The 15,883-nt window shown below is 54.5% G+C and overlaps 1 protein-coding gene across 1 annotated transcript in view; it reads left to right on the forward strand.

The window, feature by feature from the left end:
- The first annotated feature begins 11 nt into the window (after positions 1-11).
- Positions 12-15,883, forward strand: part of LOC122388010 (protein PTHB1-like) — a 16,033-nt gene continuing 161 nt past the window's right edge. The window contains exons 1-16 of the mRNA XM_043378747.1: positions 12-79; positions 467-685; positions 1,025-1,173; positions 1,657-1,840; positions 2,193-2,362; positions 2,742-2,865; positions 3,341-3,476; positions 3,725-4,036; positions 4,358-4,464; positions 5,006-5,129; positions 5,407-5,646; positions 5,927-6,088; positions 12,379-13,017; positions 13,505-13,651; positions 14,029-14,244; positions 14,605-15,883. The exon at positions 14,605-15,883 is cut by the window's right edge and continues 161 nt beyond it. Coding sequence (XP_043234682.1) covers positions 548-685; positions 1,025-1,173; positions 1,657-1,840; positions 2,193-2,362; positions 2,742-2,865; positions 3,341-3,476; positions 3,725-4,036; positions 4,358-4,464; positions 5,006-5,129; positions 5,407-5,646; positions 5,927-6,088; positions 12,379-13,017; positions 13,505-13,651; positions 14,029-14,244; positions 14,605-14,699 — 2,943 coding nt within the window. The 5' untranslated portion in view covers positions 12-79; positions 467-547 and the 3' untranslated portion in view covers positions 14,700-15,883. The remainder of the gene's footprint in view (positions 80-466; positions 686-1,024; positions 1,174-1,656; positions 1,841-2,192; positions 2,363-2,741; positions 2,866-3,340; positions 3,477-3,724; positions 4,037-4,357; positions 4,465-5,005; positions 5,130-5,406; positions 5,647-5,926; positions 6,089-12,378; positions 13,018-13,504; positions 13,652-14,028; positions 14,245-14,604) is intronic.

Below are 15,883 nucleotides of genomic sequence, written 5' to 3' on the forward strand. Positions count from 1 at the left end.
ATGACAACAATGTGCAAAATAATGCCGACATTTTTGCGCTATGTGCATCATGTGCATTATGGGAGGATAGGTGGATCCGGTTGGTATTTGTCTTGTTTTGCTGTGTTTGGTTCTTTCCTTGTTTCGAAAATGCTTTTTCAAATTTCATGTCAGCTCCCATTAAAAGAAGTATGTCATCCCTATCTGGGCTCTGTGGTTTTGATGCATTTCAATTTGTGCTAAAGTCCTAAGCCAGGTTGGAATTTAACATTTTGAAGTAAATATAATTAGTTTTTTGATAGAAATCTTAATGATTTCGATTTTTATTTTTCATCTTAGCATTTTGTTTAAGTCTTTTTCACATGGAATCAATGAATGACATGTCGGAACGCTTACCTATTGTTTGCCGTTTGGTATCACAAAACCAGTCTGTGGTACCTAGTAGATTGAGATAATTGGTGGTCGTGGGGTCTTCTTGTTGTTCCAGCTCTCTCCAAGCAGTAGCTTTTTCTGGAATATTTGCCAAGTGATAAGATCTACCTGAATTGCTGGCTGAGCAGAGCAGACAATGTCACTGTTCAAGGCACGCGAGTGGTGGTCCACAGCGTGCGGCACAGACGAGACGTTTGACATTGGCTGTATGCTGGTGGCGTGCATTGGGCCAGAGAAGCAGAAGGACCAGCGCATTGTGGTTGGCAGTCATGAGGTTAGTAAGGCAATGATGCATCACCTGAGCCTTGAGTTGGTCTTCTGGTATTAGTGATAAATCTGCCATAATGTAGAAATATTCTTGCCAAATGCTCTTCATGAGAGGAGTACATTTTGATGCTTACATTCATACTTTCTTACATTCATAACTCCTTAACATGTCACTTACTTTTTTGCAGTATTTCACATTTGTCACATTTGGTGCTCTGCTCATGCATGAACAACATTCAACATTCATTCACAGCATCTGTTCAGCATACTGTCAACATCCAACTTCCATACATGTATATGAGTTACGATGCTCCATTTCGTCACGGACCGATGCCGACCTCGTCAGGGTTTCATCCGCGTGTACCAGCCCAACTACGACGCGCGCGGGGACGGTGACGACGCGGGTGCGGAGAACGGGTTCCGGCCGGACGACCTGCTGTTGGAGGTGCAGCTGGAGCATCCTGCCCTCCAGCTGATGGCAGGCAAACTGGCACAGTGAGTGGCGTATGTGGGGACTGGTCACTCATCGCTGGGCGAACATACGTTCATCGCTGTATGCGTAGTATGTGGGGACTGTCCCCACATACGCTCATCGCTGGCGTATGTGGGGACTGTTCGCTCATCGCTGGGCAGAGCGGGGGGGGGGGGGTGATCATATATTTCGTGTGTCGTGTGGACTGTGTGTTTAGATAGTCGAGCACACGTCCTTCGCCGCACCCGGTACTGACGATTCAGCTAACGTCTTCTTTGCGTGCGTGGGTCGGATATCTCTGACGTGCGATTGACTTCCGTACACTTTTTTTCTGTCGCCTTGACTACCTATTGATTATGAGGCATCGAATGGTTTTATGATGGCACTGTCGGTAACATTTACTAGCGACATGTAAAAAAAAAAATGTCCACCCCCTCCCCCTCCCATCACCGTCGTTCCCATACGCCGCCTGTTGAGGCTGACCTCTCCGCCTGTGTTCTCCGCAGCTCGTCGACAGACACGTGCCTGGCGGTGCTGATGCCGTTCCAGGTGACCGTGTTCACCATCAGCATGGCGGCGGGAGCTGTCGAACACGGAACACACTACGCCCTCAACCCGGTCTACTCACACCGACTCAAACGGTCCGCCTTCAACATGTTCTCCGGGTTCTTCGGCGGATCGAAAAATAAGGCGAGGACGAGATCTGTACCTACGTCCGATGATGGTGGATGGCGCAATGTTTTGTTTATTGGTTCCAGCGATGTTGAAATGTCGCTGGCTACTGTGGATCGATGTAATCGATTTAAGATGCATTAAAATACTCTATGTCTGATGATGAGCTGCTTTCTGAGTGTTATGTCCATTATTGTTAGAGCTGTTGGCCGTTCATAAAGTTCGAAGACTCGAATCTTGTTGATGCTACAGAAAGCAAAATAATGAATTCCACGAATATGTCGGTTAAGCTCTTGTAGGTAGGTACTGCCCGTACTCTCTTTTTTCTACCATCGAACTTCTGTAACCATATTTCTGTCTCCATCCCCAGGAACTATTCAGCATCCAGTCGCTGGACGGTACACTGTCGTTTTACGAGCAGGAGAACTACTCGTTCAGCCGGTTCCTACCCGGCTATCTGATCCCCGGCCCGATCCTCTACGTGCAGAAGACGGACTCGGTGGTAACGGGCACCTCCAGCTGGACGGTCGAGGCCTACAAGTAAGAACTGAGCGCCAGGGTGTCGAGTTTGTCATTGATAGATTTGGATGGTACTGGTCGCTGTTATGGGGGGGGGGAGAAAGATTTGAAATAACTACGCGGCAAAATTGTTATGGCGAGCTAGGGATAAAGGAAGACTGGTTGTACTAGTCATACCATGTGACGTAGACCTGAGTGTTCGCGCAAATTTTTCGATGTCATGATTTGTTATTTGATTTCACGCATTGACTTGTCCTATTTCACGCATTGACTTGTCTTATATCGTTTCATCGTAAATGGGTACAGTGACACCATCCCATACTTCCTTTCGACTTTCTTCCGTGGTTTTGCTTGCTGTGAAGTCTTAACAGTCATTTGCCGATCTCGTTCTCTCCTCCAGATACTCGTCGCTGGCACAGGGCTCCGACCCCAACGAGAAGTCGAGCGGTGACATTGGATCCGGCAAACGGGTCTACCCCGACTGGACCTACAACGTGGGAGAGGTCACACTCGATATACAACAGGTGAGAGCGCTGTGTCTGACCGATAGGTCTTTTGTCGGCTGTAAGTTGTGCCTCCCGTGAGCCGTGGTGGTATTAATTCTGTCGTGGTATTACTTCAGCTGATGTCTGCTCAATATGCTCAATATTTTGTCGGCCGCTTCATTCTTCATTCGGTCGCTGCTTGTCGCAATCCTAGCTTCCCGTGTCACTGCTAGGCGCCGTTACCGTCAGCTCCAGCTTTCCTTGTCACCGCTAGGAGTCAATACTGTCAGCTCTAAGACCGGACTCGATGCCTCCCAGACGACGAAGATTTTACGTCGTCCGGCCAATCCCGTTTGATAATCGCAGCCCAGCCCCCGCCGACAATTGACATCGAACGCCATTGGCCGGACGACGTAGAATCCTCGTCGTCCGGGAGACATTGAATCCGGCCTAACCCTCCGTGACACTGCGAGTTGTCCTACTACTATTAGCTCTCTCTTCGTGTCACTACCAGGTGACTCTGCCGTCGGGCGATGTGCGTCTGGCGGTGCTGGCCGAACACAGTCTGCTGATTCTGAAGGAGGCTGGACAGCCAGTGCTGTTCAAAAGGCTCGACTACCATCCAGCCTGTCTCACTACGTTCGTCAACGGTAAGCTGCTCGCTCGATTGTTTTGTAGCCTGTGGGTCTCGAATCAGACGCAGGTGGGTCAGTCGTATGTCTAAGCCGATTCAAGCAGCCTGAGAATTTTCAACACGACTGTTTCTCGTAAAATGTGCCGTATTTAGCAAGGGATGGGGCCATTTGTCACACTTTGCATTGCTCCTTCAAAATCGACTGCTTGAACTTTTATCCACAAGGTGTGTACCGCAACAATCTCTTTTCACCCCCTCTTTCAGACGCGGGGCGGCTCACCACGCTCGTTGCCAGTCACACGAGCGTGGGTCACGTATACGAGGGCGGCACACTGCGCTGGGCTGCCCAGCTCCCATTCATACCGGTCTGCGTGGGCCGGCTGCGTCTGCGGCAGCTCTCGGGTCTCCTGGCGCTCCTCTCTCCTGGCGGACAGCTAGTGGTGGCGTATCTGGGCACCACACCGTCTCTGTTCGTGGCGCCGCCCGTGCAGACGGCCGGAGCGCTCGACTATGAGGCGCTGGATGAGGAGCTGGCCACGCTGACGGCGGTCATACAGCGGTCGCAGAAACAGGACGGTGAGAGTGGGGAGAGTGAGAGGTGAGTGGAGCTTGCCGTGCTCTGAACGCCATCTGGATTCTGGGTAGCATTTCTTGTGGGGCTACTATAAGCGCATGAGGAATTGTTTGCTGTTTATTATAGTTACGTTTCATGATGAAACTAGGTGAACGTTTGCGTGGAGTTGATCAGCATAAACCTTGCATTTCTTCAAAAGCAGCTTCGACTGCTTCTTATATCGACGAATATCGTATTCCGTCCCCGGTCCACTACACTATGTAATGTTGGAACCAGCACGTTTTTTTCTTCTTCTTCGTTGACATCCTGTTCTTTCCTTGCAGAGAGTGGCCTGGCGGCTGCGGACGCCAGCCGAGAGGACGTCCAGCTGGTGGTACAGATTCACCCAGTACTGGACCCGTGCTCACTGCCTACAGAGGTGGACCAACAGGTACGACAGGTCAGATCCTCACAATGCAGAGTCAGATCCACGTCCTGGTCCAGCTGGACCCGTGCTCCCTGTCCACAGACTAGGTGGATCAATAGGTAATTACCACAGGTCATACCCGCTCGGTAGTCAGATTCACCCGATCCTGGACCCCTGCTCGTTACCCACAGAGGTGGAACAACAGGTAGGTATGTACCAAAGGTTAGATCCACCCGGAGCTGGACCCCTGTCCACTGCCCACCGAGGTGGACTAACGGGTCGAGGTAGGGATTCGTTTGATGCTAGGAAGTTTGGTATGTCGCTGTCATCCTCATAAAAATCGATACTCTATCTCATCACGGTGTTTGTTTGTCTTTGCTTCCCTTTTATTCAGAACAAGGGTGGATGGCAATTACACTTTTACAGAATATTCAACCAGCCGTGCATATTCATTTTCCTTTTTTATCGACTTACTTGCCTATTTTTATCGGTTTCATATACCTGTTACACAGTCTGGTGCTGCACCATGAGTCTCATCACAATGCTACCTTTCTCTCCCCGCCAGGTGCCGTGTGCCAGTATCCGCGCTCTGATCACCCCGTTAGCGCCCGTGCAGTCGGTGGTCCTCAGTTTTGACGTGGTCAGTCCACTGGTGGTCGTCAAACCCTCGGCGGGCATCGAGTCGCTCAGTGAGTGCTACTGGCGCTGAGAGGCGTTTCGCACGTTTAATGCCGTGATGGTTTAAGCATTCCACAAGCATTTTATTTTGCTGAGTTCAGAGATGTGGGTTTATTCCATGATATGATCCATTTAGTATACATCAATCTGATCGTAACTTCTTTGTGTTTTTTATGGCGGAATGTTCTGCATTCCATTTTTCTTGAAAGCATTTCTGGAACCATGCACGTCCCTACCATGCCAGCTAGTCAATGACCATCCCTGGGTTCTCTCCTTTCCCCTCCGCAGCCACCACCACGGACATTGAGGCAGTAGTATACCTGGCGCAGCCGCACGCCGTTCCCTCGCTGGAGCTGGAGGCAGTCCTCAGCTATCTGACGTCTTCCGGCGCTCCGCGGGTGCTGCGCGCCGTCACCCGGCTGCCGCTGGCTCTGGTGGCCCGGCCGGCCGACCCGGTGAAGGATGCTGATCATAGGGTCACCGTGTGCACCACGCGGCCGTCCGTCAACCTGGCGCAGCTTTTCAGCGGTTAGTGTCGGTTGGTCAGCACCTGGCATGTTTGTTCACAATGGTAAAAGGTCATAGCTGCCTGTGTTGTGCGAGGAATTGCTAGGCCATTTGATTGGAATGCACTGTGTGTGAGGGAGGGGCTTGTCAAGAATGGGCTTTGATGAGATCGTTGTAGAGCCGTGGGATTATGCAAGCCTGAGCTGGTCCCCTAAACTGTCTGCTTTTTGCTGTTCTGTTGTCCAGTATTCTTCCTCTTTCCGCTATTTTCACGCTCTCCTCTGACCCCTCCGCACGGCAGACCTGAAGCTTGACGCTGGCATGTCCAGCGCGGCCGGCATTGAGTACTACACCGGCTGTACGGTGACCATCCTGGCCTCCAAGACGTCTCAGCGGTACCGTCTACAGTCGGACGATTTCCACGCCCTGTGGCTGGTCACTGAGGAGCTCACCAGACGCATCGGTCAGTGGATTAGGGGAGGCCGGAGAGGGAACGTTTGTGGTAAAGATTTATCGGGAAGTCCAAGCGCTGCTTGTGAACAGCTGTACTGTGGATGAGTGATAAAAGGCTGATGTTGTGGATATTGAGCAGATGATTTCTTAGTTTACATAGCTCCTTTGTTTATCCGCATACGGACCGAATAAACTTGCCACGCTGCATGCAACCCTAACAAACTGAGGTGTGTAGATGTTAGGGCCAAGTAAAGCTGCATATACCACGACACGGTGTATTGTGCTTCCAGCGACCAAAGACCAAGCACGGACACGGCGACCCGCCGACTGACCCAGTCCGGTCACGGTCGCGCCCTTATATAACCACGGCACAGAGCGCATGCGCGGTGACCGCGCGGCGGTCAGGCGGCTCGCCCGTCGCCGGCCGGCCGGCCGAGCCGCCGGCCCGGCCCGCGCCTCGGCCCCGCACGACCGGTCCGCGGTCACAATATCCCAACACTCCTCCCCCCATAAAAGAAACGTTTCCACTTGGTCAAGTAACAAAGAAACGCGACACACTACGCGATCGGAAATACAAACTGATTCAGACACTGGTGATGCACATCGAGAGCATCCGAGACCTAGGATTGAAAACGATCTGGGGGGAGCGACACTCTGCCAGACCTGGTCACATACGCGCCCCGCACAGATGTACCCCCATTCCCCACCTGATCTCGGGCCCGCCGGCAGAGGTAGTACAACGCCAGTGGATCCGGTCCAGTCTCCTCGGACCCCGTCTGCTTCCTGGGACGCGTTTCTGTGGCTGTGTCCGATGCGTCGTCCCTCCGGGTGCTCCCAGACGTTTCCTGTTTGTGGGACTCCCGTTCCACAGCTGGCTTTAGCTGGTTGAAGTGCAGAGCCTTTTCCTTGCCCTTGTCGTCACGGACGAGGTACGTTACTCCTCTCTCTCCTCCGAGGCGGCCGATGATGGTGCCCGGGCCTTTGTAGTACAATCCCAGTTTCGGCTTCCCGCCGACCGAGACCCTATTATCCCGAATCCATACCCGGTCACCAGCCTCGAACCCTTTTCCGCTCGCGCGCTGGTTGAATCGGGTCGCAGCCTCCGTAGCACTGGCCCGGGTTTTCCTGATAGTCGTCTGATAAGCCTCTGAAATGGCCTTTAGACGGTCTTCAAGGTAGCACCGGATATTTACCGCCCGATCCGGAGGGTTGATGACCGCATCGAGTGGCGTTTTCGGGTGGAATCCGTGCAGCAGAAAGAACGGGGAATATCCGGTGACGCTGTGCACAGAGGTGTTGTAGGCCATGCAGTACGCCTTGATGTCAGCGTCCCAGTTCGCTCCTTGAGGGTCAACGTATTTGGCGACCATGTCCTTGAGTGTTCTCATAAAACGCTCTACCATACCATCACTCTCAGGGTGATAGGGCGTTGTACGCGTTTTCTGGATGCCCAGTCGCTTGCACATGCACTGGAACAATGCAGACTCAAATTGGCCTCCTTGGTCCGAGTGAATCCTGTCTGGCACCCCCATGTCGTAAACCCAATCCAACAGCACCGTGGTTACGGTTTCGGCATCCTGCCGTCTGACTGGGTACACTCGGACGTATTTAGAAAAATAGTCCATGATGACTACTGCATATCGGTTGCCATTCTCCGACACCGGCATCTCAGTGATGTCAATCGCAATTCTGCGGAATGGTTGACTCGTGACCTCCGTCACCAGAGGAGCCCGTTTCTTCGGTGCAGGGCGATGGCGCCGTTGGCAAAGGTCACATGTGCTGCAGTACCGACGGATGTCCGCGAACATGCCGGGCCAGAGGAAGCGCTGTCGCACTCTTTCCGTTGTTCGACTCCGTCCCAAGTGTGCGGACGTCGGATGGTCATGGGCGAGCGTCATGATCCTTGATCGCATCGAATCGGGGACCAGGGCCCGGAAGCCCCACTTCGTCCTCATGCCGAGAACGCCCTCTCGCACTTCGAGCTGCGTCCAGCTCCCACGCAGTAGCTCCCACTCGGCGAGAGGGTGATCGGGCGGTGGTTCCCGACTGCCCAGACAGGCGTTCCGCATGACGCTGAGGACCTCGTCCTCTTGTTGCGCCGTCTGCAACTCCGATTGTCCTGGTGCTTCAGTGATTAGGCGTCCCGCCTGGTCACCCTTCGCACTAGGTGGCGCAGTAGGCAGTGCGCAGACTTGGTCAAGTTCTGCTGCGCCTCGAGTCTTCCCCACACATTCCTCCTCTCCACCAGAAGCAGTTTCTTGGGCTCTTGTAGCTGCGGTATGCACGGGTGCTTGACCGGCTTCGGCGGGATAAGACTTGCTGCGCTTGCCCGTCCAGATATTGCCGTTGACTGGTCGCTGCCGGGACATCGCATCGGCATTGCCGTGATCACGGCCCGGCCGGACAACCACCCGGAACTGGTAAGAGCTCAGCTCGATGGCCCACCGGCCACGTCTTCCTGTCCCGTCACGTTCCACATTGATGGACTCCGGTACACCCGTGAGTGGTTTGTGATCGGTCACGACTTCGAATTCTGCTCCAACTGTGTACTGATTGAATCGCCGAATGGCGTGAACGATGGCCCAGAGTTCTTTATCATATGTTGGCCATCTGCGCTGTTGCTTTGTCAGCACCTTACTGTCGTAGGCGATGACTCTCTCCGTGTCACCCACCCGCTCCGCGAGCACTGAACCGACTGCAGAGTCGGATGCATCCGTGTACAAGACGAATGTACCACGGAACGTAGGGAGGGCTAACACTGGAGGTGCAGTCAGCGCCTGCTTCAGACTCTCAAAAGCTGCTTCAGCTTCCGGCGTCCACGTCAGGCGGTCACCCACCACCTTGGCTTCCCTCAGCGGCTTCGTGAGATCCATGTATTGTGGGACAAAACGGCTGTAATATCCGCACAATCCGAGGAAGCTCTTCATGCCATCTTCCGTCTTCGGTGGAGTCCAGTCGAGTATCTTCTGGATGTTATGTGGGTCCGGTAGGAGTCCCTCCTTTGCGACCCGGTGACCGAGGAACGTAACTTCGCGCTTTGCGAGGCGGCACTTTTCTGGTTTGAGCTTCAGCTTCGCCGACCTCACTCGCTTGAAGACATCACGGAGCGTTGCGATGTGCTCGTCCTCGGATCTGCTTGATATGATGATGTCATCAAGGTAGACTAAACAGCGTTTCGAGTCCAGACCCGCAAGCACCAGTTCCATGAGTCGCTGGAATGTGGCTCCAGCATTTTTTAGACCCATGGCCATCACCCTGAACTGATGGAGTCCTTTGCCCGTGGAGAAGGCCGTCTTTTCTCGGTCCTCTGTGGCCAGCGGGACCTGCCAGTAACCGGTCGCCATGTCGAGCGTCGTGTACCACGTTGCCCCCGCTAGGGTATCCAACGCCTCGTCGACCCTCGGCAGAGGATGCGCACATCCGCGAGTTCGGCTGTTGATCGCGCGGAGATCGACGCAGAAGCGGAAACTTCCATCTTTCTTTCTGGCCAGGACGACTGGGGAGCACCACGGACTTGTACTCTCTTCAATTATTCCATCTTTCATCATCTGCGTCTTCTGCATCTCGACTTGCTCGCGGAGTTTAACTGGTACCCGCCGTGGTCTCTGCTTCACGGGAGCCTCCTCCCCTGTGTCGATGTGGTGCTCGAGCAAATCTGTCTTGCCGATATCACCCGCATACTGACTGAAGATGTCTGCATATTCGCTGAGAATGGTTCTGAGCTTCTCCTTTCCTTCCGCTGAGAAGTCAGATCCGTCCACATCAAGTACTTCTGTCACCGTCGTATTCTGACGCCTTTCTGTTCTGCAGCTCACATCATCAATGTCATCATCATCACTGTCCCCAACGCCTCCGTCTGCAGCCAGGCACAACTTGTACTCGCAGTCCTTCTCGTTTGTGGCATCATAAAATGTCCCTAGGTCACTGCCTCTGAGAACACGGACTTCTTCAGACCCAACATTTGTCAACATGATCGAGACGCACCCGTCGTCGTCTGCAACGACCAGAGCCCTTGGAGTCAGGAGTCCCTCCCGCTCCGCTACGGTTGATGGCTCGAATATCCCGGCTGCACCCATTTCATCACTCTGCACGCCGTCCACTCTCTCCAGCTTACCAGGTACCACGCACTCTGACCGTGCTGGAATGACGACGTTCGACAGTAATCGCACTCGCGCACGTCTTGGTCGAACCTGCTCCCGGCTCGGCAGGGGAACGCTCATGGTTCCAATCTTGAATGAGCCAGCGTCGTCGTCGATGACCGTGCGATGCATGCACGTGAAGTCGCGACCTAGTATCACGTCGTACACGAGGTCGTCTGCCACGGTCACTACCGGGCATCGGAAGCTGACTCCATCAATGCATAATGAGAGGTTTTCCAACTCACCAACTACCTGGAGGGAGGTACCTCCCGCTCCGATAGCATTGCGCGCGCTCGGGCTGAGCCGGATTGCTCTGAGTGCTGGGTTCCCCTCATAAAATCCTTTTCGCATCATGGTGAAGTCGGCACCAGTGTCCACCAGCGCCCATGTCGGAGCGCCGTGAATGACGACCCGAACGGCCGCCGCCGTGAGTGGGGACGCTTTAGAGAGGACTGGGACCTGTCCCACGGCTCCAGTCCGGTTCAGTTTTCCTGATGCGCACCGGCGCCCCGCCGGGGATCAGCAGCTCTTGTCTCGGAGTGGCCTCCGCCGGAGTGGCCTCCGCCAGTGCTGCCACCCTGGAAGTATTGGCACCCCGCCATCCAGTGGCCCTGCTGCCCACAACATAAGCAGAGCGGCAGCGCGCGCCCGTCCCTTGTCGACGGCAATGAAATGGGGCAGTGTCGCTTGAGGTGACCCAATTCTCCACAGCCGAAGCATCTGACGCTAGGTGAACCACGGCTACGCTCGGGGCAGTCTCGCTGAAAATGACCCGGCTGCTCGCAGCGGTAGCACCGGGGAAGTCGGCGAGACTTACTCGCATCAGTTGTCGTCTTCGGCGCCATTGTGATGGCCGATATCGACTCGTGTAGCCCGCGAATGTGATCTTCGATGGCTGTGAGCCGGTTGTTGTCCGTCACAGTCTTTTCTGCTTGACCCACGGTGGCTTCACCCCCGACCGGGCGGACCGCCCCGATGACGTCGATCTCATGATTTCGCACTGCCTTGATCGTCTTCCTCGTCTCCTCGAATTCTTTACTAACGCGTACTGCGTCAGTCAGCGTGGATACGTTTTGGCTGATTAACCTCTCTTGCAATTGCGTGTCACGGAGGCCACAGATGAATCGGCCGCACTGGAATCCCTCCATAGCGCTGTGTTCGCTGGGTAGAGCCGGCTGGGCTAGCCCACTCAGCTCTCTGATCCTGGCTGAGAAGTCTTCAACAGACTCCGAAGGTGACTGGCAAACTCGGTTGAGTTCGGCATGAGCCTGCAACGTGCTTATTTGCCGACCGAACCGACTTTTCAGTGCTTCAACCACCCTGCCGTAGTCCTTCCGTGACTCTTCGGTGAGTGACGCGAATGTGTCCAGTGCGACTCCGTCCAAAAGACCCACCATAGCCGCCAGCCGGTCCCCGGCTTTCATGCTCGCCGTCTGAGCTTCGAATCGGCGGAACCATTTCTGCCACACTTCCCCCGACTCTCCACTAAATTTCGAGGCTCTTGAAAGGAAAATGGTAGATAAATCCATAGTTTGTTATACTGAACTCTACTGGAGAGAACCTCTCATCACCCAAAGTCTCTACTCACCGGCTCCGTCCACTTTTTCCACCGTGAGCTTGCGCAGGCCGTCACAGAACTCTCACAGCAATCTTCTTTCTTAAAAACTCATATGCAGCCCATTTACGTTATTGGTCCTACCGACCGCGCCAAAATATGTTAGGGCCAAGTAAAGCTGCATATACCACGACACGGTGTATTGTGCTTCCAGCGACCAAAGACCAAGCACGGACACGGCGACCCGCCGACTGACCCAGTCCGGTCACGGTCGCGCCCTTATATAACCACGGCACAGAGCGCATGCGCGGTGACCGCGCGGCGGTCAGGCGGCTCGCCCGTCGCCGGCCGGCCGGCCGAGCCGCCGGCCCGGCCCGCGCCTCGGCCCCGCACGACCGGTCCGCGGTCACAATATCCCAACATAGACACGGGCTATATACGATGTTCGATTGTCGGTCGGTTGTCGATATTTGATGGGAAGCTCGCCCTTCTCGCACAAAGCTCCACCGTTTCACCCCTGTCCGTCTAGGTAGTCGATGTCTCACCAACCCGAATCTCCCCCTGACCCTTTTCCCCCTCTTCTGACTTTCGTGTCCCCCTCCACAGGTGCCATGTACGGCGAGACGGCCGACGAGCCGATCTGCTCGTTCGTCTCCTCCCTCCCCCTCCAGGACGTGTTCTCCGAGGTGGACGCCCACCTGATGTGGCGGCAGCGGCGGGAGCAGCAACTTCAGCAGCTGGAGCAGCGCGCCAGCCAGTTCCGGGCCATCCAGCGCCGCCTGCTCACCAAGTACAAGGACATGACGCCCTCGCCGCTGACCAACATGGACCAGCTGCTGGAGGAGACGTACCGCCGTCTGATGGCGCAGGCTGACTCCCTCTCGGAGGAGGACCGACGTCTGGAGCGGTCGGCCGCGCAGCTTTCCTGCGCGCTGAGACTACTCGCTCTCCTAGCCCGGCTCAGTCAGACTCTGACCCCGGAGGAGGCCGACCTACTCACGGCGGCTCTCTGCTGGCGGCGTGTGCCCTCCCAGGAACAGGGCTGGCACGAGACGGCCGACTGCGCGGCCGGGTACCTCCACCGGGCCCTGCAGCAGCAGACGGGACGGGTGGCGGTCAGCGGCGCGCCGCTCGCCATGCCAGATGATACGACCAAGCTGAAGCGGCACCTGGCGCTTCTGCTGGAGAAGGTGCTGAAGGCCGGAGCCAGGATCGGGGACAGCGTCAACAGGACTGATGCGCCCGGTGAGTAGGGATGGGGGCCAGAAGAGACACGTTTTAGTGCTTGCTATGGTATCGGCGGGCCGCTAGGGTCATGTGACAACCATTGGGGCATTTATATACGCATCGGTCAGTTTGGCCGGTCAGTCTGGCCCCACAACGCCTTTGATTGTGACCACCCCTCTCCACCCTCAGCGCCGGCCACCGGTCCGCCCGTAATGTGCCTAATGTGACGTGATCGTGTGCTGATATCCTTAGCGCGTTTGCTTTCCTGTAGTGGCTAGGTTTCTCTGGTCACTGATGTGTCATATTGCCACTTCAGCTGCTAATGTGTTGTGTTGTTACCGTCCCTTGTTAAACATGTGTAACGGACGGTCACTCGCAATTCCGGCCTTATCAGAGAATGTCTTTGTTTATGAGCCGTAGAGACAACCGCCCACCCCCTCGTCCCCTCTGACAGGACCTGACCTGACCTGACCCGAGCTCGAACTGACCTGACCTGTGCCCACAGCCGACGAGCCGGTTGCAGACGAGGACGAGCGTCCACCCTCTGTACACCCCATCAGTCAGATGTTCACTCAGCGGCTGGGCTCGGCCCGGCCCCGCAGCGGCACCCGGCGGCCGGTCAGCGGAGCGTCGTCCGCGCAGAGGCTTCATGGTGAGAAATGGCGGGAGGGTCATGTAGAGGCTATACGGTGAGAGATAGTGGGAGGGTCGAGTAGAGGCTACACGGCGAGAGATGGTGGGAGGGTCGTGTGGAGGCTTCAGTGTGAGTGGAAACGGTTTATATTAAGATGGGATAAAGAGTGAGGGCTTATGATGAATGTGTGGATTATTCGATGTCTCGCTGCATATGACATATTTCGTATTTATTTGTCGAACTTTTTATCAGTGTTGTGTTCGTATCAGCTCACTGAGTTGTGAACTCTGTTTCGTCACATAATCAACGTGAAATGCTATTTAGGATGCAGTGTTGTCCCCGCTTGCCGTCTCACCCCGCCATGTGAGTTTGACCTACCTCCTCTCCACCCTCAGCGCCGGCCACCGGTCCTCCCGTGCCCTCCGGTCGCGGGCCGCCTCCAACAGTAGCCGTGGAGCCTCCGACACCTCAGCTGGACCGGTCGCGGCCCACCTCGGCAGACTCCGTGGATGCCGAGTCGCGTGGCGCCACCGCCCCGGAGCCGCTCGTGCCGGGGACTCAGCCGGAGACGGCGGCCGAACAGCGGGACAAGGCCGACGGCGCCGGCGGAGGTACGGACATGACGGACTTCAGATGTGTTCGAATGACATTCACGACCATTCAGGCATTTCGGATGTACTCAAATAGTATTCACGGCCATTTGGGCTTTGTATTCTTTCATATCATCAAGATTGAAAGAAGACCTATTTGTTACCTAATAAAACTTTTGAATGAAAGTAAGAGATCGCTGAAGGCTGCTTGCTCGCGTAGGATTAGAATAAGTTCGCCTACAGGATTTAATTTCCGTCGCAGGCGACTGGTAGACAACTGAGTCTATAGGAGCTGATTCCTCTCACTATGCCCCCAGCTGCTGTGGGCCTAAACGTCTTGACCCCAGACCCCCTGTTGACCACCGATCTGTCTCTCCCCAGACGTTCAACATCTTCACCTGCACGGTCTCACCGGTGCCGGCATCGAGGTACCGCGCGACAACCTGCTGGACGAACCGGAAGAGGACTTCTGGTGAGGCATTGACGTCACAGGGTGACGCAGTGACGTGGTGACGTGACGTCAGGGTGGTGCTGGGGCGTTAGGTGATGTCTGAAGACTAGGTGTAGATGTTACTTGGGAGTTGGGATCCCAATACTGAACTCGGCGATAGGCTCGGTTGGAAGAAATGATAGGATGAGAGGGACGACTCAACACAAGGTAGTGTCCTTATACATCGATGACGTCACTATGTATCGATGGCGTCACATATCGGTGATGTCACCTGTAGCTAACGTCACTGTATAAGACGTCACAGTGTATCTCTAATGTCAGGTAATGTTGCTAGCACAGTGGCACTGCCTTGACTGCCGTCCTCTACTCGTACGGCCTGTGATCTATCCCGGACCAGCGACACCTACCGATTAGAGCCTGGTTTGAAGCTCGCACACGTTAGTAACGTCTCACACCACATCAGCCGTCAGTGATGGTAGTGACATCACTGTATCTCAACTGACGTGATATAAATCAGCTGGATGGGACTAGGGGTACGTGGTATGACGGGTGTGGGTGAGACTGTGGGTTTGTCTGTGGACAGAGGTGTGCTGCCCTTGGGACTGGCTAGCTTTGTCAGAGGGCGCTAGGCTCCCAAAGGGCGGCCCTCCCTAGACCGGGTAGCAGAATGTCAGAAGACGGTGTAGTCACGCATGGTCTAGGATCTCCCTTGGTGGATTGTGTTTCGGGCGGAATCCTACACCCGCCGTGTGATACTATCACAGTCTCTGTTAGTAGTCTAGTCTCTGTTATTATTTGAATCTTTGGGATGCAATGATCAAAAAGCTTATAAGGTAGTCTTCAAAGGTCCCAGGACTTCTAAAAAAGTAATGTGGAATTGTTTTTAATCCTGTTGAAATGGAACTTCCGTAGCTTCAGTGTTAAAGAATATCTGGCTGATGTCGAATTCCCACTAAATTTCCTAACCGGTCGAGATATGTGATATTTTACAGTAATGCCATTTGGGTATCCATCGTGTGAGCGTCTTTACCATCCCGGTTGTTGTGCTGAAGGCGTAATGCTCACAATAACTAGTCATATAAACACCAATTAAGCTATCATCTAGTCATATATGTGGGGTTTAAGTCTCGCTAGGTAAAGTCAAATATCCGTCATATCTTCGTCCGTCCAAGCTCAGGTAGTGTCTAGCAAAGACGGGATTGTCACGCT

This window comes from Amphibalanus amphitrite, unplaced genomic scaffold, assembly GCF_019059575.1.
Source record: "Amphibalanus amphitrite isolate SeventyFive unplaced genomic scaffold, NRLGWU_Aamphi_draft 000305F_arrow, whole genome shotgun sequence".
Lineage (NCBI taxonomy): Eukaryota > Metazoa > Arthropoda > Thecostraca > Balanomorpha > Balanidae > Amphibalanus > Amphibalanus amphitrite.